The 27428-nt window shown below is 38.7% G+C and overlaps 3 protein-coding genes across 4 annotated transcripts; 2 read left to right on the top strand and 1 right to left on the bottom strand.

Moving 5' to 3' along the window:
* The first annotated feature begins 1580 nt into the window (after positions 1-1580).
* LOC138880122 (uncharacterized) lies at positions 1581-2897 on the top strand. The gene has a single exon (XM_070159784.1). The coding sequence runs from the start codon at positions 1581-1583 to the stop codon at positions 2895-2897; it is 1317 nt and encodes a 438-aa protein (XP_070015885.1).
* Positions 2898-5700: 2803 nt separating this feature from the next.
* LOC138880121 (uncharacterized) lies at positions 5701-6144 on the top strand. The gene has a single exon (XM_070159783.1). It carries the CDS (start codon positions 5701-5703, stop codon positions 6142-6144), a length of 444 nt encoding a protein of 147 aa, XP_070015884.1.
* An 8050-nt stretch (positions 6145-14194) lies between these two features.
* On the bottom strand, positions 14195-20864 carry LOC104226717 (putative late blight resistance protein homolog R1A-3). 2 transcript variants are annotated; one of them, XM_009778760.2, is made up of 4 exons: positions 20029-20864; positions 16540-19624; positions 15359-16462; positions 14195-14804 (listed from the first exon to the last, which is right to left on the bottom strand). In XM_009778760.2, the coding sequence occupies exons 1-4, from the start codon at positions 20093-20095 to the stop codon at positions 14786-14788; spliced, it is 4275 nt and encodes a 1424-aa protein (XP_009777062.1). In that variant the 5' UTR covers positions 20096-20864; the 3' UTR covers positions 14195-14785. The 2 variants fall into 2 exon arrangements, with proteins under 2 accessions (XP_009777062.1, XP_009777064.1); XM_009778762.2 differs by having other exon boundaries at positions 16540-19493.
* Between the last annotated feature and the right edge of the window lie 6564 nt (positions 20865-27428).

The following is a 27428-nucleotide window of genomic DNA, read 5'->3' as shown; positions in this document are numbered from 1 at the left end:
GAGCCAAAGAAAAACCAAAAGAAAAACGAAAAAAAGGGCAAGGAAAGAGAGGAGAGAAAAGAGTGGAAAATGGGAATAAGAGGAGAAGTACAAAAGCCAAAAGTGGAAAGAAAAGGAAAATTGGGAAAATAAGAAGAGCCGGGATGAAACATGCAGCTGTTGCAAAACATGTAGAAACACATTTAACTGTATAGGTGCATCACACCCCAACGTGTGATTTCCTATGTGTTAATTTCTTCAAACTAACTGATTTGTTGTCTACTATTGTAAAGGTTCTATAGTAAGGTGGTTGGTTTTGTAGTAGTCTGGCTTCACATTCATACTTCACAAGGTCAAAAGGAAGCGTTGAAATGTCTTCGGAAATTCCTCTGTCAACAGTTCCTATTCCAAAGGATAGTCCGATCTCGGCCATCCCAACTTTTGAGTCAGCAAAGGCTGAGGAAAATAGAATTCTGCGTCTCCGCATGATGGAAATGTGGGACGCCTGAGCCAATGGAAAAGAACCGCCAAGAGCGATCCCTGGATTCCCTGAGCTTTTTCCCATGGCAAGTGGGACCTCCAACATCCCCATAAGTTATCCAAATACTCCACTGGGATATCCTACCATTTCAGCCCACTTTGCTGGAACACCTTCTGAGTCTTGCCCCCAGGTGTTAGCTTCAAGTGCGGCTTCAAACATATTCACCGCGCCGCCTTGTTCAGCTACGGCACAACCTGTTTTACCCAGGCCTAACTTTGATTCATCTTCCTTCATATTTCAAGCACCATCTTTCCCAGTGGAACCTCCTCAGTTTCCTACTTATACTTACCCTCAACCACCCCAATTTGAGTTCACTGCGGGGCAAGAAAAGACCACCAAAACTCCTGAGCAAGAAGAGATTGTGAGGAAGATGAGGAGTATGGAACAGAGTCTCAAAAGCATACAAGGCTTGAGTGGACAGAAAAGTGTATCCTATGCCGACTTATGCATGTTCCCTCATGTGCACCTACCATTGGCATTCAAAACCCTAAAATTTGAGAAGTACGATGGGCATGGTGATCCTATTGCTCATCTCAAGAGATATTGCAATCAGTTGCGAGGAGACGGTGGAAAGGAAGAACTACTCATGGCCTATTTCGGAGAAAGTATGGTTGGCATCGTATCTGAGTAGTACATCGACTAGGATATATCCCGCTGGTACATCTGGGATGATCTTGCTAGAGATTTCGTCAGGCAGTTCTAGTACAACATTGATATTGCTCCAGATAGGAACTCATGGACTAACTTGAAAAAGAAATCCTCAGAAAGCTTCTAAGAGTACGCAGTTAAATGGCGTGAGCAGGCATCCAGGGTAAAGCCTCCGATGGATGAGGTTGAAATGGTCACAGTTTTCCTTCAAGCTCAGGAAGCTGACTACTTCCAAAATATGATGTCCGTAGTGGGTAAACCGTTCGCTGAAGCTATCAAGATTGGCGAAATGGTTGAAAATGGGCTGAAAACGTGTCGAATTCTAAGCCAATCCTCTATCAGAGCTACCTCCCAAGCCATTCAGGGTGGGTCTGGAGGAATAGCAAAGGGAAAGAAAAAGGAAGAAACATCCATGGCAGTGTCGGGTGCAAGGAGAAACTGTACTCCCAGATCCCCTTTCTCAGAAAGGACCCCGCAGCACTATTACCCTCACCAAGACTTGGCCTATACTCCTCAGCCATACTCGGTCATGAATGCTCATCCTTATGTCCGGCCACAACAACAAGCCAACAGAAATCAAGCTCTATTTCCTAGAAACCAACCTTCTTACCAAACCCACTACAACCCCCATCCTCCACAAAATAATTTCCACCCTCATGAACCGCCCAAGAGGCCAAATTTCACACCAATTGGCGAAACCTACTCCAGCCTGTTACCAAAGCTTGTTCAAATGAGTCTGCTACAGCCTGTTCCTCAAACTAGGAAAAACCCAGCATCACCCGCTTACAGAGCTGGTACCCAATGCGCCTATCACTCAGGGGCAGAAGGGCATGACACGGATGATTGCTGGACTCTGAAGAGAGCCGTGGAAAACTTGATAGAACAAAAGAATACAGTGCTGAGGGATGAAGATGTTCCCAATATGACCAACAACCCACTGCCAGCCCACAACAACGGGCCGGTAATTGGAATAATTTGTGAGGATAAGGAATTTGACCCAGCATTGAAGGCCATCATTGCCATTGCTGACGAAGAAAAGAAACCAAAAGCTGCCTCGAAGCAAGATAAAGGGGAGAAAAAGAAAGAAACCACCCCTCCAAAGTCAGAGAACAAAATTGAAGTTGAGACCGGGGCAACGCCTCCCAAAGATGTTGTTCTCTACGTCCCTCAAGGCCGTAAAGAAAAGCAGATGACATTGAGTCTTCCCAGGAGATTCGAGCTGGACAAAATAGTCCAGATGTATGTGCCCAAGGGGGCTTATGTGATGCGGGGGCCAATTAAGCCATCGAGGCTGAATGAGCCCGTGGTTATTGGACGCGCGCCACAAAAGCCCATGAAAGATCCTACTGTTGTGCCCTGGAATTACAACAAAACGGTGGTGACCTATAAGGGCAAAGAACTCCCAGGAGAAGTTCAAGAAAATAACCCTGTTGAAAAGTATTCCAATTTGGAAGAGGTGAACAACGCTACTAGAAAGCGCTTCCTACTTAAGAAGTCTGTGAGTGCCGAAGAAGAAGAGGCTTTCTTTCAAAACATGAAAATGGCAGATTATGAGGTAATTGACCAACTTCAAAAATTTCCCGAACAAGTCTCCTTGTTGGCTTTGTTGATGAACTACGCCGAACATCAGAAGGTATTGATAAAGACCCTTAACGAAGTATATGTGCCTGTTGACACTTCTATAGAGCAGTTGGAGAGAATGGCAGAAAGATTTTTCGCAATCAACTAGATCACTTTCAGCAAAAATGATTTGCCCTCAGAAGGGGCCGCACATAACAAAGCCCTGCACCTAACAGTCAAATACAAAGGGCACTACGTGAAAAGGGTTATGTTGGACGGAGGCTCTGGAGTAGACATTTGCCCACTTTCAACTCTACAGCGCATGGAAATCGGGACCGAAATAATGCGACCCAACAATACCTGCGTACGTTCCTTCGATGGCATCAAAAGAGACACAATTAGAGAGATCGATTAAATTCTGACCATCGGCCCAGTAGACTTTGAAGTAACCTTTCAGGTTCTAGACATGGACACATCCTACAACCTTCTTTTGGGGAGGCCATGGATTCATGCAGCGGGGGTTGTACCCTCTACTCTTCATCAGATGGTGAAGTTCGAGCATGAGGATCAAGAGATCGTGGTCCACGGAGAAGATGAGCAATCAATTTATCGGGACCCATCAGTCCCATGTCTCGAAGCAAGAGAGGGAAGTGAGCACATAGTTTATCAGGCTTTTGAAATTGTGGTTGCAGACCAGTACAAAGAAGGAAACCCTTGCCCCCAACCCTTCCTTTCTAATGCATCAATCATGGTGGCCAAAGAAATGATCCGACATGGCTTCAAACTGGGGAAGGGACTTGGGAAATCATTGCAAGGGATAGTTAAACTTATCACCCTGCCCACCAGTGAAAAGTTCTTCGGGGTAGGCTTCCGACCCACTCCAACTGATATAAGATGGGCATATGATAGAAAGAATGATGGTTTGGTCTTGCCTCAGCCGGTTCCGCATCTGTACAGAACATTTGTCAAGCCAAAATACTAGAAGAAAGAAGAAGATGAGGCCTTTACTGCCAAAGAGATTGAAAAGATCTGTGGGGCAATGAGGAAGATACTATATGAAACCCACATGGTCCAGCCAGGGGAGGGCTCAAGCACCGCTGAGGTGCTGTATATGGGATCCAATGCCAAGCTGCAGAATTGGAAGGCTACGCCATTCCCAATCAGGCGGGAGTCCCGGTAGACCTGTCCTGCCACTTTTTCTGCATAGCGAGTTATGTCAGGGTGTAACTCAGATGTTTTTCTTTAGTTTCTTGTCTTTTAATTTCCAATGTAAACCCTGTTATCTTCAAATTCAAAGAAATGAAATCATATTTCATCGTCCATCCTTCTTTATTCTTTCTGATTTTGTTATTTTTTCTCTTTTTTCTTTCATCTCTAATAATGTGGCTTTAAATAACATGACATGCTTGCTGACTTCATGCCCAGATCCAAACACATTGTCTAACTGCGAAATAATGAACCAAGAACCGGAATATGATGAAAAAGAGGCTTTTAAGGAAATAAATCGAGAATTGGAACAATTTGAGAATAAACCTAAACCAAACTTAAATGAAACCGAGCCGGTTAATTTGGGTAGTTCTGAATAAGTCAAAGAAACCAAGATAAGCATTCATATAGATGAAAGAACCAGGGACGCATTGATCCAACTTTTGTTTGAATTCAAAGATGTGTTTGCTTGGTCATACGATGACATGCAAGGATTAAGTGTCGATTTAGTGGTCCATAAGTTGCCAACCTACCCCGATTATTCCCCTATCCAGCAAAAACAGAGGAAGTTCAAAATTGATATCAGTGACAAGATTAAAGAAGATGTCACAAAACAGTTAAAAGCGGGAGTGATCCGAGTGGTCTGATACACTACATGGCTGGCTAATATAGTTCCTGTGCCAAAGAAAGATGGGAAAATCCGGGTGTGCGTTGACTACCGAGATCTGAACAAAGCAAGCCCCAAGGACAATTTTCCTTTGCCAAACATCCACATCCTTGTTGATAACTGCACCAAACATGAAATACAGTCTTTTGTGGATTGTTACGTAGGATACCACCAGGTGTTGATGGATGAAGAAGATGCAGAAAAGACAGCTTTTACCACACCTTGGGGCACTTACTGTTATAGAGTCATGCCATTTGGTCTGAAAAATGTCGGGGCAACCTACATGAGGGTCATGACTGCCATTTTTCATGATATGATGCACCAAGAGATAGAGATGCATGTGGACGATGTAATCATCAAATCCAAAACCCAGGACGACCACATTCGGGACTTGAGAAAATTCTTTGAGCGGCTGCGCAAATATGATTTGAAGCTGAACCCAGCCAAATGTGCATTTGGGGTACCATCCGGCAAACTCTTGGGATTCATAGTCTGTCGGAGGGGCATCGAGTTAGATCCAACAAAGATAAAGTCTATTTGGTATTTGCCTCCTCCAAGAACCAAGAAAGATGTTATGAGTTTGTTGGGAAGATTGAATTACATCAGTCATTTCATTGCTCAGTTTACCTCCACGCGTGAACCCATATTTAAGTTATTAAAGAAAGATGCGGCAATCGAATGGACAGTTGAATGTCAAGAAGCTTTTGATAAAATCAAGGAATATCTGTCAAATCTGCTAGTCTTGGTCCCACCTGAGCCAGGGAGGCCTCTATTCTTGTACCTGACCGTCTTGGAAAATTCTTTTGGTTGTGTCCTCGGGCAACATGACGTGACCGGAAAGAAGGAGCAGGCCATTTACTATCTGAGCAAGAAGTTTACTAGTTATGAAGCCAAGTACACTTTATTGGAAAGAACTTGTTGTGCTTTGACATGGGTCGCTCAGAAGCTGAGGCATTATTTGCAAGCTTACACCACCTACCTCATAACCAGGTTGGATCCTTTAAAGTACATATTTCAGAAACCAATGCCCACTGGGAGATTAGCAAAGTGGCAGATCTTGCTCACGGAGTTTGACATAGTCTATATCACTCGCACGGCAATGAAAGCCCAGACATTAGCGGATAATTTGGCTGAGAACCCGATTGATGATGAGTACCAACCTTTGAGAACTTACTTCCCAGATAAAGAAGTAAATTCAGTTGAGGCAATATCTGAAGACACTCATGCTTGGAAAATGTTCTTTGATGGGGCGGTAAACGCAAAAGGTGTTGGAATTGGGGCATTTTTTATCTCACCCACTGGTCAGCACTATCCAGCCACAGCTCGGCTTCGGTTCTTCTATACAAACAACACCGCCGAGTATGAAGCTTGCATTATGGGTATAAACATGGCAATCGCCCAAAATGTCGAAGAGTTGTTGATCATGGGAGACTCAGATCTGATTATCCGGCAAGCCCAAGGAGAATGGGAAACCCGAGATGTTAAGCTTATCCCTTACAAGAAGCATGTGGAAGACCTCAGCAAGCGATTCAAGTCAATATAGTTCAGGTACATTCCTCTTTGTCACAACGAATTAGCCGACACACTTGCTACTTTGGCCTCAATGCTGCCGTATCCAGGCAATGCTCACATAGATCCCTTGGAAATTCAAATCCGGGAAAGGCATGGTTATTGTAATATAATTGAAGCAACACCAAATACCCAACCATGGTACCATGACATCAAAAGTTTCTGAAAACTCAAGAATACCCCGAGCAAGCCAGTGGAGACCAAAAGAGAACCATTAGACGGCACGCGAGTGGTTTCTTTTTGAGTGGGGATGTCAGGTACAATAGAACTCCGGACCTCAATTTGTTAAGATGTGTTGATGCAGAAGAGGCTGGAAAAATCATGCATGAGGTACACGCGGGAGTATGCGGGCCCCACATGAATGGGTATGTTTTAGCAAAGAAAATCCTTCGAACGGGTTATTACTGGATGACTATGGAAAAGGACTGTTTTATTTTCGTTCAGAAGTGTCATCAGTGTCGGGTGCACGGTGATTTGATTCATGCACCTCCCACAGAACTACATCACATGTCTGCACCTTGGCCATTTGTTGCCTGGGGCATGGACGTCATTGGGCCAATCGAGCCAAAAGCCTCAAATGGACACAGATTCATACTAGTTGCCATTGACTACTTTACAAAATGGGTTGAAGCAATCATTCTCAAGTCTGTCACCAAGAAAGCTGTGGTAGATTTCGTGCACTCCAATCTTATTTGTCGTTTTGGCATTCCTGCAACTATTATCACAGACAATGCTGCAAACTTGAATAGTCATTTGATGGAGGAGATATGTGAGCAATTCAAGATAATGCACCGGAACTCTACTCCTTATCGGCCTAAAGGCAATGGTGCCGTTGAAGGAGCAAACAAAAACATCAAAAAGATTTTGAGAAAGATGATTCAAAGTTCCAGGCAGTGGCATGAAAAGTTGTCGTTTGCATTGTTGGGATATCGCACAACTGTGCGCACATCAATTGGAGCCACCCTGTATCTTTTGGTTTATGGCACGAAAGCCGTAATACCCGTAGAGGTTGAAATCCCCTCTCTCTGAATCATTGTTGAAGCCGAAATTGAAGACAGTGAGTGGGTTAAAACCCGTCTGGAACAATTAACCTTGATCGATGAAAAGCGAATGGTTGCGGTCTGCCATGGGCAGTTGTACTAACAAAGAATGGCTCGTGCCTATAACAAGAAAGTGCGGCCTAGAAGTTTTGAAGTGGGGCAACTCGTTTTAAGGCGTATTCTTCCCCATCACCAGGAAGGAAAAGGAAAACTCGCTCCTAATTTGAAGGGCCCATACGTCATCAGAAAGATATTGCCGAGAGGAGCATTGTTTCTAGGCGATATCGAAGGAAATGATCCTGAAGCAGCTGTAAATGCGGATGCAGTCAAAAGGTACTATGTTTAGTCTTTCTGTAACAACAACATTGTCCGATTGGGAGGACGAAGGCTTTTATTCTCGCTACCCAAACACTATCTACCCTTTGCAAACCCATTTGTGTCGGTTACTCTTCTTTGATTGCCCTTTTTGGAACTTAAAAGTGTTATTGAAAAAAAAAGAAATGAAAAAAAAGAAGAAGATGTTTTCCTGAACTACGTTCGACTCGATTCTGAAAGGATACGTAGGCAGCCTCTCTATGGGGTTCAGTCACACCAAAATAAAAATCCAAATTCCCTCAAAAGTGAAACTGGGGCAGATGTTGTAATGGTCCTGCGATAATCCCGCTTGAATGGTTCCAAAGTTGTAATTCGATCCAAATCATTTTTACCCAAATCCTTTCAAGTCCTTCCGATCAATCGGTGAGAATGTTCAAGGATCAGAGAATACAGCTACTTGGATCCGATGCAATAAAAATGAGAGAAATAAAATGAGAGAGTCTTATTGGTGAAAACCCACACGGGCACTATAAGGTGACAGTGAGCAGAAAAATTGAAAATGAGAGAGCCTGGTTAGTGAAAACCCGTAAAGAGTACTATCAGGCGACGGTAAGAAGAGAAATGAGAGAGGTCGATTGGCGAAAACCCGCAAAGGGCGCCATCGATCGAAAAGAAGACACCCCCACCACTGAAAGAGTCCTGGCCAGGTTTCTCGATTTGGAGATGTGGTTCACAATGAGTTAGATAGTTGTGCATATCGGGTATCCAATCCAAGAAGCATGTCATGTCTATTGAAGTCTGCATGCACCCTAGATAAGTCCTTCTTTCCCCCAAAAGGGACGCTTCTCCTTAAATTCATTTTTTCTTGTCCTTTCTTTACCTTTCCTTGAATCCCTTTCAGTCTAACTCTGTTCCGAAACTAATACAAAGAAAAGGTGGCAAGATTGGTTTTACAGGGTTTTGTTTAATAAAAGCCAAGTCCAAAGAAAAGTAGCCAGCCTCAGTGGGTGCATCAAGTCGATCCCAACTGGCCATGATAGCCGATGCTCTGAAATCAGAGTTATTGAAAATGAAAAGAAATCCAAAGTCAAAAGCCCCTAGAAGCAGATTAAAATGAAAGGGCTAAAGCCCTATACGGGTAAGCCGTCATGATAAATTTTGAAAAATTGAGTTCCTCGGTTTTAGGAGAGAGACCAATCTTTAAGAAAAGCCAGCAAGCGGCAGAGGTTCTCGCCAAAAGAGTTGGGCCGAGATCAAGTGATCAAAAACAATGAAGGCCACAAAACCGACCACCGTTTCAAACTAACAATTGTTCTTTGTTTGAAAATTGAAATAGGTGCAATCCAAAGCAACAATGCAAGAAGCAGGTGTAACCAAAATAGAAAAAGAAATGTGCAAGCGCTAGAAATAGCTTAGAAACAATAATCAACCCAAAAGGGAAGTCTCCTCCAAATTCTTTCCTACATTTTTTTACTAAAAAATGAATTGAAAGAAAATAGATAAGAAGAAAATAAAAAAAGGTAGTTTAGAAGCCCCAAAATCAATCTTTTACCTTTTTGCCAACATTAGGGCTCCAATCACTGAGTTGAGATTTTAGACATAGGGCCTTCGTTCCCTAGTCGCATTTTGCCAACATTAGGGCTCCAATCCCTGAGTTGAGATTTTTAGACATAGGGCCTCCGTTCCCTAGTCGCATTTTGCCAACATTAGGGCTCCAATCCCTGAGTTGAGATTTTTAGACATAGGGCCTCCATTCTCTAGTCGTCTTTTGCCAACATTAGGGCCCCAATCCCTAAGTTGAGATTTTAGACATAGGGCCTCCATTCCCTAGTCGTCTTTATTGCCAGCATTAGGGCTCCAATCCCTGAGTTGAGATTTTTTAGACATAGGGCCTTCATTTCCTAGTCGCCTTTTGCCAACATTAGGGCTCCAATCCCTAAGTTGAGATTTTTTAGACATAGGGCCTCCATCCCCTAGTCGACTTTTGCCAACGTTAGGGCTCCAATCCCTAAATTGAGATTTTAGACATAGGGCCTCCATTCCCTAGTCGTCTTTATTGCCAACATTAGGGCTTCAATCCCTGAGTTGAGATTTTTAGACATAGGGCCTTCATTCCCTAGTCGCATGTTTTGCCAACATTAGGGCTCCAATCCCTAAGTTGAGATTTTTAGACCTAGGGCCTCCATTCCCTAGTCGCCTTTTTGCCAACATTAGGGCTCCAATCCCTAAGTTGAGATTTTTAGACATAGGGCCTCCATTCCCTAGTCGCTTTTGTCAACATTAGGGCTCCAATCCCTGAGTTGATATTTTTAGACATAGGGCCTCCATTCCCTAGTCGCCTTTTGCCAACTTTAGGGTTCCAATCCCTAGTTGAGATTTTAGACATAGGGCCTTCATTCCCTAGTCGCCTTTCTTTTCCAACATTAGGGCTCCAATCCCTAAGTTGAGATTTTTAGACATAGGGCCTCCATTCCCTAGTCGCCTTTTTGCCAACATAGGATATCCACTCCCTAGTCGAGGTTATTTTAGATATAGGGCTCCATTCCCTAGTCTCTTCCTCCTAAAGACACACAATCCTTATTTTACCGCTTTCAAAACAACAACAAAAAAGTTTAGATTTTAGTTACAAATAACTTACAAAATTTTTCCAGTGAAAACTGGGGCAGAAAAATTTTGTTCGTTTGTTTGTTTTGGTGTCTGAGCAGGTTTGGCCTCGAGGCACAAGGTCTGAGACAACCAAAAGAATGAGTCTCAGTCCAAAATAAAGAAAAGAAGAAAAGGAGCAAAAAGAAATGAACTCAAAGTGTTGATGTGGAGAAAGATGTGGACTGTTCAAGATATGATTGAAGTCACAAGCTTCGCATGTCCCGCCTTGATCCGAAAAGCTGAAGAAGAATGAACCAGCAGTTGCAGCTAACGAGCATCAATATTCAGATCAGAGTATGCAGGAAGAACCAGTCAAGATCAAGGACAAGTTTCACAAGTCTCATAGATAGGAATCTTGTAACTCATAGCTGATAGGCTTGTTTAGTTTCTCTTTGATTTTTGATATAATAACAGGATCGCGGACCGGAGCCTTGACGGAACCTCACTCGACTCCTCAACTCATCATTCCATCATTTTTCTTGAACTACACGCGACCTGATTCCTTTATAACCCGGGATATGTAGGTTGTCTAAAACCAAGACTCGGTTGTACCCTTTCTTTTTTCTCTTATCTTTATTTCTTCTCTTTTGAATAAATATATGTTCAAAAATTAGTCACATGACTCACCTTATCTTTGCTTGAAAACTCTTCATGTTTCCAAGCAAAGAAGGGCAGCTGTGAGCACCTAATTTTTGACAATATTTAATTTTTTTGTCACTTCTTCTATGTAAATATTTTAGGGGGTTTTAACATACAAATTTTTAGCTTTGTTATACTTTTTATTATAGGTTAAAAATACAAAATTTTAGAAGGTGAATTATTACTATTAATATTATTTTATTTTTATTCTTATTTTTAAATAATAATAAAAAATCCGAAAATATTATTTTTTTTATTTTCGGGAGAGATTTAAAAAAATAAGAAAAAGGGAAGTATGGAATTAAAAAAAAAGTAAAAGTAGGGGGAATTCTCTTTTAAAAAAGTAAAAGAAAGTGAAAAATTAAAAAAATAAAAGTAAATTTTGTGGAAATTTTTAAAAATAAAAAGTAAAAGAAAGTTGGAATTAAAAAAATAATATAAAGGTAGCTGAAAATTTAAAAAAAAATTAAAATAAAGTAGAAATTTTTAAAGAAAAGTAAAAGATAGTGGATTGTTTTTTTAAGAAAAGTAAAATAAGTGGAATTCTCTTTTAAAAGAGTAAAAAAAGTTGGATTTTAAATAAGATAAAAGTAATTAAAGTTGGAATTTAAAATATAAAAGTAAAGAAAGGTGGTAATTCTTTTTATAAAAAAAGAAAAGCAAAATGTAAGTGGGATTTCTTTTAAATAAAAAATTAAAAAAATTAAAAAAAAATCTGAAATTTTTTGAAAATTCTCTTATAAATAGAAGAGAAATATTTGAAGAAAAGAAGAGAAGAGAAGAGGGAAGAATATTGAGAGAAAACAAATTTTCTTCTTCTATGCTAAAGAGAATTTCTACTAGTTTTATTCTTTTTACATATTTCTTTCAACAAAAAAAAACATATAGCCATTCATTACCTTGTTTAAAAAGAATACCTCAAAAACAGGAGCTAAATCACACCAAAAATCAAATCCAAAAGCTTCAAACTCAATTTAAAAGACAGCCCAAAATACTAGCATGAAGAGGTCGAAGTCGAGTTCGGTTCGAAAGGTTTCTGCTCGTTGCCTCTGATTGTGGTTCATTTGCACATTAAATTTGATGATTGTTTGCTCCATATGTATTGAATAAGATCTTCATCTATAAAAGGTTCATTCTTTTCTTAACCAATGTTTTCATTATTTTTCTTTCACCGTATTTCCTTTTGATTTGTATATTATATTTTGGTTATCTACCAACTTGAAAGATATGAACAAAAAAAATGAAGGAAGAGCATCAAGAAATAGAATTCGTGAAAGACAGAATGAGTTTCTTCAATGAGATTGTAGTTCATAGGGAAAGATAGGAAAATGTATTCAAAATGGAGAGAGAACGATGTAATAGCTTGGATCCAAATTAAAGGATGTTAAGTCAATAGCAAATTTGATACCGACATGGGTGATTAGGTCCATAATAACTCAAATCATATATTTCTTCAATAATAATTCTATATTCATAAATCATGACCTTGCAATAATCTCAAAGTAGTTTTAGAAAGAAACATAATCATGAATATTTGTAGTTTGCTTTAAATTGAATACAATCCTTTTAGAATAATCGAGGCGTGCCATGCCAAATAAAATCTCAAAACTCATGGCCCTCATTTAATTAATTTTAATCCTTAGAAATCGAGGCGTGCCATTTAGTTGAATTTTCCATGGCCCTCGCAAACTTGAAAGTGCGTAGTTGCTTTAGACGCGCTATTTTTTTTAAAAAAAAATTAATTTCCTAAACTCGGGTGTGCATTTTATGTGACCCAAATCCAAATCTCAACAACGTTAGATAAAACGTGTCGTGGACCGCGGGTGCATTTCATGTGACGTGGTTCAATACGTGTTTTATATGACGTTGAATTTTTCCAAAAACTAAATTAATTAAAAGCGGCTAATAAGTTAACAATATACCATAGGTTGAAACATGTTTTAAAAATCAGATAATAGGCCAATTGTAATAGTTTAAGCGACCGTGCTAGCACCACGGAATCCGGGAATGCCTAACACCTTCTCCCGGGTTAACAGAATTCCCTACTTAGAATTTCTAGTTCGCAGACTTCAAAAGGAAAGTCGAAATTTCCTCGATTTGGGATTTAAAATAAATCGGTGACTTGGGACACCAAATAAACTATCCCAAGAGGCGAATCTGAATTGAATAATTAATCTCATTTCGAATAATGTCACTTAAATTGGAATATATATATATATATATATATATATATAAATTGGAGGGGTTGCTCTGATGGTAAGCAACCTCCACTTCCAACCAAGAGGTTGTGAGTTTGAGTTTCCCCAAGAGCAAGGCGGGAAGTTCTTGGAGGGAAGGATGTCGGGGGTCAATTTGGAAACAGTCTCTCTACCCCAGGGTAGGGGTAAGGTCTGCGTACACACTACCCTCCCCAGACCCACTAAGTGGGATTATACTGAATTGTTGTTGTTATATATATATATATATAGGGTAATTTGGTCATTCAAATTTTGAAGGATATTTTAATAAAATAACATTATCTAAAAGTCTTCACACTTATAATATAGTATATAACTTATAATATAGTATATATTACAAGTATGGTGATTATATACATCAAGAACAAGTTGACTTTAAGCTACAATTGTATCTGGTCATATCACATCAAAACATATGTTTTGTTAGATTGTTTTCAAATGTGAACTAATTGAAAAGTGTTATCTGCGACCAACAAGGGATGCGATGGATAGATGAGATCCTCCACTCCTAACTAGATGTTCTATTTGAGCATTAGAAATGGAGAAACTTTTGGTAGGGAGCACTCCCCTTTAATGGTCCCTAAATGTACGGTGGGAATCCATATTAGTTTGGCCAGGGAGTAGTGCATGTGGTTATACCCCAGGAAAAAAAAAAAAAAAAAACTGTGTCATTTGTTCTTCTAATGTTAGTTTTGAATTTTCCTATTTAGAACCAAGTTGTTGACAGTTTCTCTTTCTGCTTTCGTTTGTTTCAAGGAACAAGGAAGCAGAAGAGGAGTTGACCAATGGCCAAATGGGCTGTCTTCAGTTATTCGAGACATTTATCTTACTTTAATCTATTAAATCCACATTTGTGTAGCATCTCCTATTGTTTAAACGGAGATCAGACGTAGAACTAAAGCAAATTTAATCTGGTAATCTATTTGTTTGTCCAAACATTTTTCAAATCTGACAATGGATAGACTTTATAGAGTTTGTTTATTTGTAATTGCTGGGCTAAATTAGTCTAAAGATAATTTTAACATGGTGTGACAATATTCACGTTGGGCTAAACTCCCATGATTTTTACTCTGCTTCTTTGTACTGTTCTAGGGCCCTACTAGCAATCCATAATACTTGTCAAAACAGAAATACAACAAGAATTAATCTAACAAGTCATGCATCTATTCACATTCCAAATATATATCGACTCCTCAACATTCTTTCAAAGTTACTAATCTTTTCTTCTTTTCGTCTCCATCTTTTTTCAGATTGCTTCTGCTATAGGCTATAATTTTGTTCCATATAGTAACAACATACCCGGTATATTCTCATACTGGGGGTCTGGGGTAGTGCATACTCAGAACTTACCCCTACCTAGTGAAGGTAATTTCGTTCCATATAGTAGAAGATGAGAAATTGGAACAGGACCTTTCTTGGGTTTATTTATCTTGCTTTCATTTTGAGAATTGAAGCCCGACCTGAATACACTGAAAGAATTTCAGGAAGTGCTGGTGATGTTTTGGAAGATGATCCAGTAGGAAGATTAAAAGTTTGTGTATGAGCTTCCCAGCAAATATAACAAGAAAACCGTGCAGATAGATTCGCGATGCCTCAATCACATGACATGTTTGCAGCGGAGATATATTTGCATCGTTTCCTGTTATCCAGTCCTGTTTGAACCCTTATTCCAGAGGACGCGGATTGGTTTTAATACATCTTATGTAAGCTTCTCGGTTTCACCAATTGCATGACCAGCTTATAAAACTCCTTCAAATCTGTAAAGGAAATAAATAAATTAGTAGGGCGCGATCTCGTAAGTTATGGTTTAAACGAAAATATGATCATTCAAAAAAACATAATTTCATAGCACAAACTGATACTATTTCAATTCGAGTTGAAATGAAGTTGCTTATTCTTTATCTATAATAACAAACATTCATTATTCTTGAAAGACTGGACTATAGAGACGACCATTATAATTTCAGCTTCCAACCATCAGTACTACTGTCATGAATTGAATATATGAAGCTGATTAATTTGGGATATCGTCATATAAAATTATCAAATTATATGTGATCTGCCCTGAGCAGAGAATAGTTAATAGCTATGTGGGCTTCCTAGTTTTAGATTTGGCAAAAGGACTCTTAGATTTATTCCACCTTTGACTGGTAGAGCTGAAACCACCATCATAATTTGATTGATAGTTCTACGTTTCTACCATTTCAAAGTAAAACGTAAGTTCGTGTAACAGGGTGTCAAAGCGAACACTCAATAAGCTAGTGTACAAATATACACGTTTAACTTCAGTTGCATTGGATCAACAACATACCTGTTTTTTTGCTGCTTGGAGATGAAGAGCTCGAAACCAGAAGTTCCCGACATTCCCTCTAATTCTTCCCTGACGGCCTCGGCTGACTTGACAAGTTCTTCATTGCACGATATTATCTCAACTGATTTCAGGGAGGAGGCATCCCCAAAACGAGAAGGGATCTCCTTAAGATATCGACATTTTTTCAATACCAAGTGTTCAAGGCATGGAAAGGCATCATCTGAAGCATTCCATTCTGAAAAAGAAGGATTTTCTAGTTTCAAGAATTTGAGTTGAGGGAATTTTTCATCATTCACTTCCCATACATTGGAGCTAATGGTAACTCCTAATAGCTTGAGTACCTCAAGTTTTGGAAGAGTTGCAACTTCAGTGAGATGTATGTGAAAATTGGACAGTATCAACTTCTTCAAGCTTGATGGGAACTTCAAATGATCGATCAAGGTCAATTTAGTACCGGAAGAGATCTTGAGCGTTTCAAGCTTTGTAAGATTGCTAAATGCAGTAAACGAGCCATCAAATTTGGAAACTTCACATCTCAGTTTCCGAAGATTTGGCGTCTTCTCCAAGATCTTATCGGCATTGTCCACACAAGGAAAACATGCTGAGGAAACAGTTTGCAAATTAACCATTGTCGAGGGGCTATTTGAGAATTCTTGTCCACTATTCAAAGTGAAGAATGCTCGATCATAGATATGAAGATGCCGCAACTTAACCATCTTCCAAATGGTATCTGATAATGATATCCGTCCTCTAAGTCCTTGAACTATCAATGTTTCAAGGTTACGAAGATTGTCAGGGAGTGATAATGCATCTTCTGCAGTCCGAAAAGCAAGATACTTCAAAAGGGTTAATTCTTGTGGGATAGAATCAATCATGGTGAATTCAAAATCTAACACCCTTAGAAACTTGAACCTTTTAAAAGTGTTTGAAACACAGTCTATCGAAGAGAATGCAATATTTCTAGCCTCTCTGAACTGAAAAGATTTCACATGGGAGAAAAACAAACACCATTTTGGAAGATTTTCACTTTGAGAATAAAGGTATAAGCGGCGTGAAGTATTGCACATTGGAAGAAAAAATTGAGAAGGATGTGAACCTCTGTCCCTGTTAATGGAGAAATAGGTATAATTAGAAGGAGCTTTATAGATTGAAAAGGTAAAATTAATTAATGTTTTTATTACCTTATCGTTTCTAAAAAGTTCTCCAACTTCGCTTTCTTCATGCAAAATTCAAGCACCAGGTCATGAATGCGACATGTTTTGATGCTTCCATCAGAGCTCTTTTTAGCAACCATCACTAGATTTCTCCCAATAAGATTCTCCAAGTAAAATTTTGCTATATCCTCAGAAAGCTTCTCCATGTCCGTGTTAATCAAACCCTCGGCTATCCACAACCATGTTAATTTTGAGACTTGAATCTCTCTGTCCTCTGGAAATACTCCCATATATAAAAAACATGGTTTCAAATAATGTGGTAGATTCTGATAACTCAGATCTAGTGTGCCCTCCGATTGAGCCTGAATATTTGGACCTAAGTTTGTTGATACTTGTTCCCAGCAATGTTTTTCCTTCTTCATTCTTGTGAGGATACCTGCTACCAGAATCGTTGAAAGAGGAAGCCCTCCACACTTTTGTGCTATGCTTTTGCCGACAGCCTCTAAGACCAGGGGACATCTTTCTTTGTTGAACACCTTATTCTGTAATAAGGTCCAACTTTCATCAATACTGAAAAATCGAAGCTTATGGGGATCACTAACGTGTTTGGCATAAGATGCAACTTTATAATGCCGAGTTGTTAGAATAATTCTACTTCCTTTGTTATTTTCCGGGAAACATGACTGTAAATCATCCCATGCACTCCTTTTCCAGACATCATCAATGAGGACAAGGTACCTCTTGGGCTTTAAAAGTTTCTTAAGCTTGTCTGCTAATTCATTTTCAGCCTCTCTATCAAGTTTAGCTGTATCATCAGTAACATCACGTAGAAGGGCTAGTAACAAGTCCTTCCGTTTATATTCTTGAGAGACACAACAGTGAACACGGATATCAAAATAAGAGACAACTAACTCATCAAAATATAGTTCGTTTGCCAGAGTTGTCTTGCCTAATCCAGGCATTCCAACAATTGAAACGACATCAAGATTTACTGATCCTTTGATTAGTTTGCCTCTTAGTTCGTTCATCACATCCTTGAAGCCCACCATCTCTTCATTCGTGCTTGGATTGCCAGCAAATCGTGAAGAAGTATGTGTAGGGGCAGCATCTGTGATGTTATGCAATACCAAGTCAAACGCAGTATTTTCTTGAACCTCTGCTACCTCTGCCATGAGCACTCTAATATCCTCTCCAATGTTCAAGATCCAGAGAAAAAGACACCAATCAGGAACATCTTTTTTCTTACAAGCATCAAATACATATTCTACCTCATACACCAAACCATTTGTATGTGTTACAAAATGTTGAAGTCCGACTTGTGTTTCTACAACAGCTTGAAAGTACTTGACTTCTTTCTGAATTGTATGAAGTTGGCTCTTGACAGAAACAACTGAATTTGTATAGAGGCTTAGAAACTTCTCCATGTTGTCTAAAATGAAATAAGCAGAGCCCACTCTGTCAATTCCAGACAAGTTGGACTGAAGGAGAAATGTCTTTCTTGTGATGAGATAGATCATTGCTTGCAGATTCTGAATTTGGACTCGGAAATCAAGATCACCATTCTCCTTTTTGTTTAACGAGTAAACAAGAATTCCTGCATCAACAATCACAGAGTCTATATCTTGAAAATGAAATTCAAGGGCCTGTGTTAGTAGATGTGCTCTCAAGAAGTTGAGCATCTCCTTTATTTCTATGCCACTTAAAATGAATGGCAACTCTTCCAAATTGTGTAGGAGAGTCTCCACAAATCCAACTTCACAATCTACCACATACTTAATTTGGATAACGGGATACCATTGTGACTGCTGTAACTTTATAGCTTTCAGGACATCGATATAGATCTTGGAGATGCTTGGCTCAATAGGCTGAATTTTGCTTCGCAGTAGATCAGAAAACAAAGGATAACCCTCATCTGCAGCAGAGTCTCGATATATCTGTTCCATGCTTCGGAGGAGATTAGAAAACAAAGTATATTCTTCAGCTGGGCATCCGTCTGCGTGGCTTGGAAGATACAACCAGGTAACCACTGCTGTGTGCCAGGCCACTTCTAAAACATGAATGAAGAAAGTATGCTGGACCTCAGGCTCTACGCATCTATCTGTAACAAAGATGACAAAACTAAAAAGGAACTTCAACTCCTTCAAAACCTTTTCAACTTGATCCATGAGTCCCTCAACATGAAGGGGTGAACTTGGATCATAAAGTTTCAGTAGATCACTGAGATTCTCTATCACAGTATCAACGAATTCCAAAACAAAATTGGGAATAACAGTAGCATCGTTGTCATCTAAAAGTAGAAATGATACTTCGGAAAAGGAGTATTTAGCTTTTCTGATTTCCAACTTAGTCTGCCAAAACTCTTTTTGCAAGCCGGAGACAGCGTGATACGATTGGTAGATCCCTTCTCTTCTGTAGATCTGGATGAGATCATCTGCAGCACCTTGAAACAGAGCTTGGACTTTTCTTATGAGATCTGGTTCACCTATGACGATCTGCAAGTTGAGAATGATATCCAACAACTTGAAATCCCTTTTAAGGAGCTTGAATTTCCTTTCAAGGCGCTTAAATTCATCAAATGCAGACAGATCTACTTCGAGTGAATCACATTCATCTTTGATCCTCTGCAGAGTTTCAATGGGGATAGATTCATTTGAAGACAGATACTTCTCTGAAAATATAAGTAAAGAATCGCATTCCTCTTCAGTTCGCCAAAGATTGCATTTGAGACGAGGTATAGTTTGCCACAGAGTATCAAGGGAATCAGATTCCTCTGAAAGAAATATATGGAATGAGCTGCATTCATATTCAGTCTGCTTCAGAGTTTCACGTAGATGAGATAACTTTGACAGATACTTGTCTGAGAACTCAAGGAATGAGCCCCAGTCCTCTTCAATCCTCTGCAGTGTGTCAAGGGAACAAGATCCCTCTGAAAAATGATATCCGCCTAAAACCATACAGAATGAATGACATTCCTCTGCAATCTGTTTCAGAGTTGCAGGATTATAAGTAATAGAACTGTACTTCTGTTCAATCAGCTGCAGCGTTTCAAGGGGATTAGGTATGTCTGAAGACATATCTCCTCTTCTCATTGCAAATACTGTGATAACAGCAGCTGTTGTGGATGAAAATTTTGTTAACTGGAAACTAATGGTTTCAATCTGTCATCTTACTAATCCACATGTAGTTACTTCAAATTTGACCAAGTCATTTTGACAGAAACAACTACCAAAATTAAGATGGTCTCCGCTGTCCCTTCATTATTTTATCAGCCAATTAATTGACAAGTTCATGCATGGATCCTGACCACATAAGTGAAGAGACTTTTGACTTTCCAAATTATAGAGACCCTAAATGAATTTTTATATATGATATATTTTAGTCATTCAAATTTGACCAAGTCACTGAGATCCTCATTGAATTTCTATGACCAAATGAGTAAGACTTACAAGAAAGAGATTAATGGGAGTGAAAATACAAAGGAAAAGGGAGCAAACCAGGAAAAAAAAAAGTTTTTACCAGTTGAGGAGAAGGTTGAATTGGTGCAGCTCAGAGGAAGTATCCGCTGTTTTCCAGATTCATTCATCCCTCCTCCAAAAAGTAGTATATGTATTTATTGGCCAAATACATAGACAACCCCTTAAACTTGGCTTCACTTGTACCTATTGAACACTCCAACTTTATACCAAATGTGCCACCTCTGCCTCCGCTTCCTGCTTCCCTACCACCATAACACCACTGGACCAACAATCGCCATATGAAAATCACAACCTTCATTGTGAAATTTAAGCTGGAAATGAAGAAAGACAGCACACTACCAATCATACTTAGAATTAACACAAATTATAAGGAATTGACAGCATCCAAAGTCTACCACTTCAATTCCACTAGCTGCTTTAAAATCAGAACAATTCAATATATGCAGTAAACAAATAGTTTCGACATATGTATTTTGACATGTTCAAAGATTATCAAGAGAGGAAGGACGCTGCAATTTTCTAGGTCATCACGTCGGTGGCAGATTTTCCGGTTATCAAATTCAATTGAGCCCATAAAGTAGTCGGACCACCACATCACCCTTCAGTTTTCGGTGCCCCGACTCCCTGCCGCACCCTGGGAGTGACGCCGTCGCAACCCCAACACCCACCTCAGTTTTCTCCGCCAACCGATAACTGTCAAAATAAACCTTAAAGTAAAGTAAAGTAAAGCTTACGACAAAGTCAGTTAGTAGAGTAAGGTGTAACAAATTAGGAGGAAGATGATAGAGAAAGATGTGGTGGTTTAGGAACAATGTTCTTTTTTAAAGAAAACAAAAAGGAAAAATGTGATTTTTGACATGTTCACGCGCTTAGAGAGGGCCGAGAAATACTTTCTTTCATTGTGTTCGTCCGTAACTCATAAGTTTTTAATATTGAACACATCATATTTTTAAAGTTATGAATTTATATTTAGTATTTTTATTAATTTTAATAAATTTTTACTTCGCATCGAATTATGGATTCAATTGAACCCGTTAATACGTTATGGGTTCAATTGAACCCGTTAACGGCTATCTGCCCCTGGTGTTCAATAGGCACGTCTAGTACCAATTTGGAGTGTTCAATAGGTATATGCTTTTAACTTAAAGGTGTCAATAAATATTGGAGTAAGTTTAAGGGGCTTGACTATGTATTTAGCCGTATTTATTTTTTTGAGCTTAACAAAGTTCCAATGTGAATTCGGTGAATTTAACGTGTCAAAATGCTTTAGAAAATGATCTAAAGTTACTTGTGTGATTTTAACTATGATTCGAAATTACTCTCATATATGTTAGCTTCAAGGTTTCACGTATTAATTTTGATGATAACAAACCAATATAATTATTAATCAAAGAACACTTATTTGTGGTAATCTTATTGTTGCACAAATTTATTCATGAAAGAAGATGCTGGTAAAGATCCAGACAAATATGGGAAAGAGAATATCATGTGAAGAATTTATCAAGGAAGATTATTTTCACAGTTTTAATCTCCAAGCGTCATAGAAGGAAGTCAAGTTTCAATTATTGGATGGCTTGCTACAATATCGGAAGAAGAATCTACGAAAATTATGGAAGAAAAGTTTTCCAATATCTTGAAAGGAAAATTACTAAAATTATGGAGAAGATCTATTATTTTGTGGAAGAAAGATATTACAAGGCCAAGGAAGAATATATTTTTTATGGAAAGAAAATATATTATGGTGTAGTAAAATCTATATTATGGAAAGAAATTATTTTCCAAGATCAAGAAAGGAATATTTCTCATATAAAATGGAAGAACATTTACAATGACTTATTGGAAGAAAATAAGGAATATTTTATGGAAGAATCTTTAAGCAAAGGAACGTGATTATGCACTATGCACTGTTGGAAGGCATATTGGAAGAATGTCCAAAGTTATAAAAAGAAAAAGGATCAAGGAAGATACAGTTGCACCTATTCTCAAATTCTCAGAAGGAAGGAAAATTATGTAATACATGTTTACATTGCATGAATCGTGAAAGGATAGATTGCTATGGAAAGTGACAAACTCACGTCTTTAATTATATATGGGTTCGTCAAGTACAAACGAATAGGTCCAAGATCAAACGTTGTGTATTGAAGAATGAAGACTTCCAAAGAACCAAAATTCTCTATGAATATTAGAAAACACAGACAGTTGAATACTCAAAATATGAGATGCACATCTATTATATTTTGGGAAAAGATATGAGATACAAGGAAAGAATTAAGGAATGAGTTGTAATTAAGAATCTTACACTATTCAATCAGACAAGGAAAGAAAATCATTCAATGCATAATTTGAGGATACTCATCAATTTACCTTATCCAAAGGAAAGCAACAATATCTACTGCTCGCGTCTAATATATGGTATGATAAGTGTCACACCTCCTTTTTACCTACACCCCCGAAAGGTGAGTAAATAAGGGAGTTTTTCCAACTTAAAGTGACAATCGAAACGTGATTATTTATTTAAAGATTCAGAGTCGTCATTTGAGATAATTTATGGTGTCCCAAGCCACCGGTTCAAATCCCAAATCGAGGAAAGAATGACTCTGTATCACAGTCCACGAACCAGAAATCCGGGTAAGAAATTATGTTAACCTGAGATAAGGTGTTGTCACACCTCCTTTTTCGCCCGCGCCAACCGCAGAGGGGCACGGAAGAGAGTTTTTCCAATTAAAGGACAACCGAAACGGGATTTATTTTATTTATTTCAGAGTCGCCACTTGGGAGATTTATGGTGTCCCAAGTCACCAGTTTAATCCCGAATCGAGGAAAAGAATGACTCTGTTTAACAGTCTGCGAACCAGAAATCCGGATAAGGAATTCTGTTAACCCGGGAGAAGGTGTTAGGCATTCCCAAGTTCTGTGGTTCTAGCATAGTCGCTCCACTGTTATATTCGGCTTAATTATCTGATTTTATACAAATACGAACTTATGTGCAAATTTTAACTCTTTACCGCTTTTATTATTATTATCATTTTACAGAGAATTGCAACGTTGTGAAAATGTATCTCGAACCACGTCACAATCAATGTACCCGTGGTCGTCGACACACTTCGACTCCGTTGAGATTTGGATTTGGGTCACATCAATGTGCACCCGAGTTTAAGAAACTAAATTGTTAAAGGCGCGCCTAAAGCGACTAGCGTATCATTATTTTGGGCAAGGCCGTGAAATTTGCTAAAACGATCGATCCCGAAGTCTATACAATTATTAACCAATTATTGAGGGCCCCGCAACTTGTGCGTTTTATTGGGCGAGGCTCATCTCATTTATTTTAAAAGGATAATCCTAAAGTGCCTATATTTTTTCTATTAAATTTGTCTCTAAAAATGAAAGAGAAAAGGTCCTAATTTATTTACATGCTTACGAGTTGTTATAGTTGGGTTCCGAATATGATTCGTAAAATCTGAAAATGATGCAAGCAAGGCAGTCCGTTGCCAATGCGGGCCCAGGCCCAACGTGTATGGTACAAAACTGGACCCGGGCCATCTCATTCACATGTTACTACCTAGTTACATCATACTACACATGCTCACAGTTTGCCAAATTAAAGAACTTAACAATCTAATTTTAATCCTAAACCATTTATATGCTGAAATTAACCAGTAGTATCTAGCTAAATAATATTTCTACAAATTCCGAAATGGGCTATTTGTTTAATGAGCTAACTGTTGAATGTTTAAGAATAGTCTAAATCAGCTAACATGCTTTTTTGAGACATGATAATCATCAAACCATAACGAACTAACTGAACAGAGCTACTACACCATTAGTCTTTTTAACTAGCATACATAGACAGTTCGTCCACTAAGCTACTGTCAGATGTTCCATTATATATATCAAACAACTACATGATTCTAATTAGAGGAAGTTAAATAAGGTACATATACAACTAAAATTCAGAATATAACTAAGATAAATTCAGAATTTCAACTCTTCATTTCATATTTATGCTTCAGTTTCCATTCAACAAGAACCAGTGTATCAATTTGTGTACCTGATATTGGAAGCAAAAGAAGAGGAAGATCATCGGAAATGCAGTAGCATATAACAACAGCAACACCCCGCAACCAGTAACAACCAGCAACGAGAAACCAGTGACAGATTTTAAAATCAAGCAAAAATCCAGCAATAACCAGTGAAGTAGTAGCAAATAACCAACCAAACTCAAGGAGAAAACCAAATGAAAATCTAGAAACACCAACAACAATTAACGGCCAGAAACAAAGTGAACCCCTTTTAGATTGAAAGACCAGTTAATGTTTAACCCTTAAATTCTGACTTCGTATATTCAGTGTATTCAGAGTGTATATCGGGTGTATACTACTCTCTCTTTAGATTTCCAGAACGTTTTTTCTTTTCCGAAAAATCCCCAATTCTCTCTTAATGTTCAGAAAATTTTAATTCTCTCTCGAATCCCCTTCAAGATTTTTAAAAGTCCGTCTTCGAATCTCCCCCTTAATATTGGGCCAAAACCCTTTTCGAATTTCCTCTTAATATTCAGAAAAACCTCCCTTTTTTTTCTTGTGTCCAGCTCTTCTATATTCAGGAAAAAAAAACTCTTTTACTTGTGTCAAGCTCTTCAGAAAAAAAAAACCCCTTTACTTGTGTCAAGCCCTTCTATATTCACAAAAAAAAACTCTTTTACTTATGTCAAGCTCTCCCTTATTTATTTACAAACTTGAAGCATTTAAACTAAATCCCACCATCTTCTACCCATCCCCCTTTTGAATCCCACTACCTAATGTTTTGTCCCCAACTATATTAAACAATGTATTAATTCTCAATAACACATATCTTTTCCTTATTTAATTTCCTTATTGCCCCACTACCGCATGCTTTGTCCCCCACTATATTAAACAATGTATTAATTCTCCATCATTATGTCTTGTCCCCCACTACATATTTTAATATATTAGCGCTTAGTGGACAAAACACTCAAATTAATCAATTACTAAAACTTAAAATCCCGAAAATGCCACTGAAACTACTAAAATTACCATTCTACCCCTGAAAATACTGCAATTTACCATTCTACCCTCATTAGCTATAACCAATTCACCTAATCAATTAACCAAAATACAGCAGCTATAACCAATTCCTAATCAAATTTCATCAACAAATTTAAGCTAGAAACTCGGATTATGTCAAATATCATCAAAATAAAGACTAAGGATTCAGGGAACCAAACCATATGATGAACAATAAAGAAACAACTGAAATCATTTTGACTGAACAACATTTTTAACAACAAACATACTTTCAGATTCAATAACAGTAACAAATTGAACATAACAAACAAGTAGATTCAAATCACTAAACTCAATAATCAATTGAACTTCAAATTAAATCTAACAACATTACAACCAAGATAAAGGATTCAAGTGATTAAACTAACACACTTCTATATTAAAACTAAACAAGAACAAATGAATAAAAACAAACTGAAGAAATAATCAAGAAATGAAAAACAACGAACAAGAAAAGAATCAAACATATACTGATTTCAGATCCGAGAATATCAAACAAAATACGGACAGAAATGAAACTTAAACCAACTAACCGGAAATGAACAACGACGGAACAGAAACTCGGACAGCAACCTCGACGTACCAGATCTCGACTCAACGAAAACCTACCTTCTCTTTTAACCTCGACAAACTCAGACTGGACCTCACCGAACGACGAACAACGACGGACTCGAACAAAACCAAACGAGACCTTGAGCGGATGGCAGCTCTTAGTCAGGCTCAAACCAATGAAAGCACACACGAGCTCCATGATGAGACAGAAATCAAAACCGGCATGGAGACGGGAGGCGGACTGGTCGTTTGCTTGTGCGATGGGCTGGAGAAGAAGTGACTGGAGGGGTTGTTTTGTTCGCTGAGGGAGATGGGACTATCTGGAGGTTTAGGGATCGACGTGAAGGTGAGCTGGTCGACTGGGGAGCTGGGCAGCAGTCGCAGCGATGGTCGTTTCACTGGTCGTTCATGGCTGCTGGAGACGAAGAAGAAGAAGGAGCAGCAGCCATGGCGTCGTTTGGTTGATTGCGTTGCTTGGTTCCAATGGCGTATGGGGGGTCGACTTGGGTGGTCCGATGACGGAAAAGAAGAATGGACGGTACGCAGCAGCGCTGCTGCTCGTCAATGGCGGACCACGGAGGAGGGATGTTATTCGTCGTGGGCTGGTGCTGTGTGTGGCAGGTGTAGCTGGTGGTCACTGTGGTTGAGCTGGGGATGAAGAAGAATAAGGAGCAACAGCCATGGGAGGGCAGCCATGGGAGTTGGAGCTTGGGGTCGAGAAGGAGAAGAAGAGAGGGGGGGCGGATGGCTTTAGGGTTTTTTAGGGTTGGGAAAAATGAAAAAAATGAAAATGGGGGGTTGGGATTAGTTTGGGTTATGGGGCGGACTGGGTCGGGTCGACCCGGTGGGGTTATTTGGTTTGGGCCGGTTGATTTAAATTAAAAGGTGGCCCAATCCGATTTTCTTCTTCTTTTATTGCTTTTTTTTTCTTCTTTTATTTTTTTTTAAACTAAAACTAAATTCTAAAAATCCTAAATTATCATATAGAACTAAATTAATTTATAAAAGTGCAAATTAACTCTCAATAACAATTAACACACAATTAAATAGCAATTACGATAAAATCACACAATTTGGACATTAAATGCTAAAAATGCAACGTACATTATTTTTATGATTTTTTGTTCTTGTAAAACAAACTTAATTGCTCCTAATTGTAGAATTAAATCCTAAATGCAAATGCGACATATTTTTGTATTTTTTATTAATTTAAAAAATAAACATGCATGGACAAATACAAATAATTATTGAAAATGCCACGAAAATTCTCAAAATTGCACACAAAGAAAAATTGTTTTATTTTGAATTTTTTTGGGAGTAATTCTCTCATAAGGCAAAAATCACGTGCTTACAGCTACCCCTCTTTGTCCGAAAACACGAAGAGTTTTCGTGCAAAGATAAAGTGAGCGATTTTTGCCCATCTGAGTACTCCGTGTGAAGCCTCTTTTGAAAAAGATTTAACCGAACCTTTGCTTCAAAGGTTTCCTACATATACTTGGCTAGAAGGGAATCAGGTTAATGTAGTTCAGGAAATTTTGGTAGCTGGGACTACCATGGGACTGCAATGTTACTGCTGTTGCATGTTGTTGTTACTGCTTGCCGACCTCCTTATTACACCATGCTGAAAGAAAACAAGAAGCTAGACTAAACTATAGTCTATGAATTACAAAATCTTATCAAGATCTTCAGCCATGCTCTTGTGTCTCTTGTTGCTTTGATGTCTCGGTGACTCCTCTGGCATTTCTTTACTTCTGATTTGTCTTGTATTCTCCCTTGACTGCCGATCTCGAACTGCTTATGTCCTTCT

Source organism: Nicotiana sylvestris, chromosome 10 (genome assembly GCF_000393655.2).
Source record: "Nicotiana sylvestris chromosome 10, ASM39365v2, whole genome shotgun sequence".
In the NCBI taxonomy this organism is placed as follows: domain Eukaryota; kingdom Viridiplantae; phylum Streptophyta; class Magnoliopsida; order Solanales; family Solanaceae; genus Nicotiana; species Nicotiana sylvestris.
The sequence above is the reverse complement of the archived record's forward strand: the minus strand, read 5'-3'. Positions and strand labels throughout refer to the sequence as shown.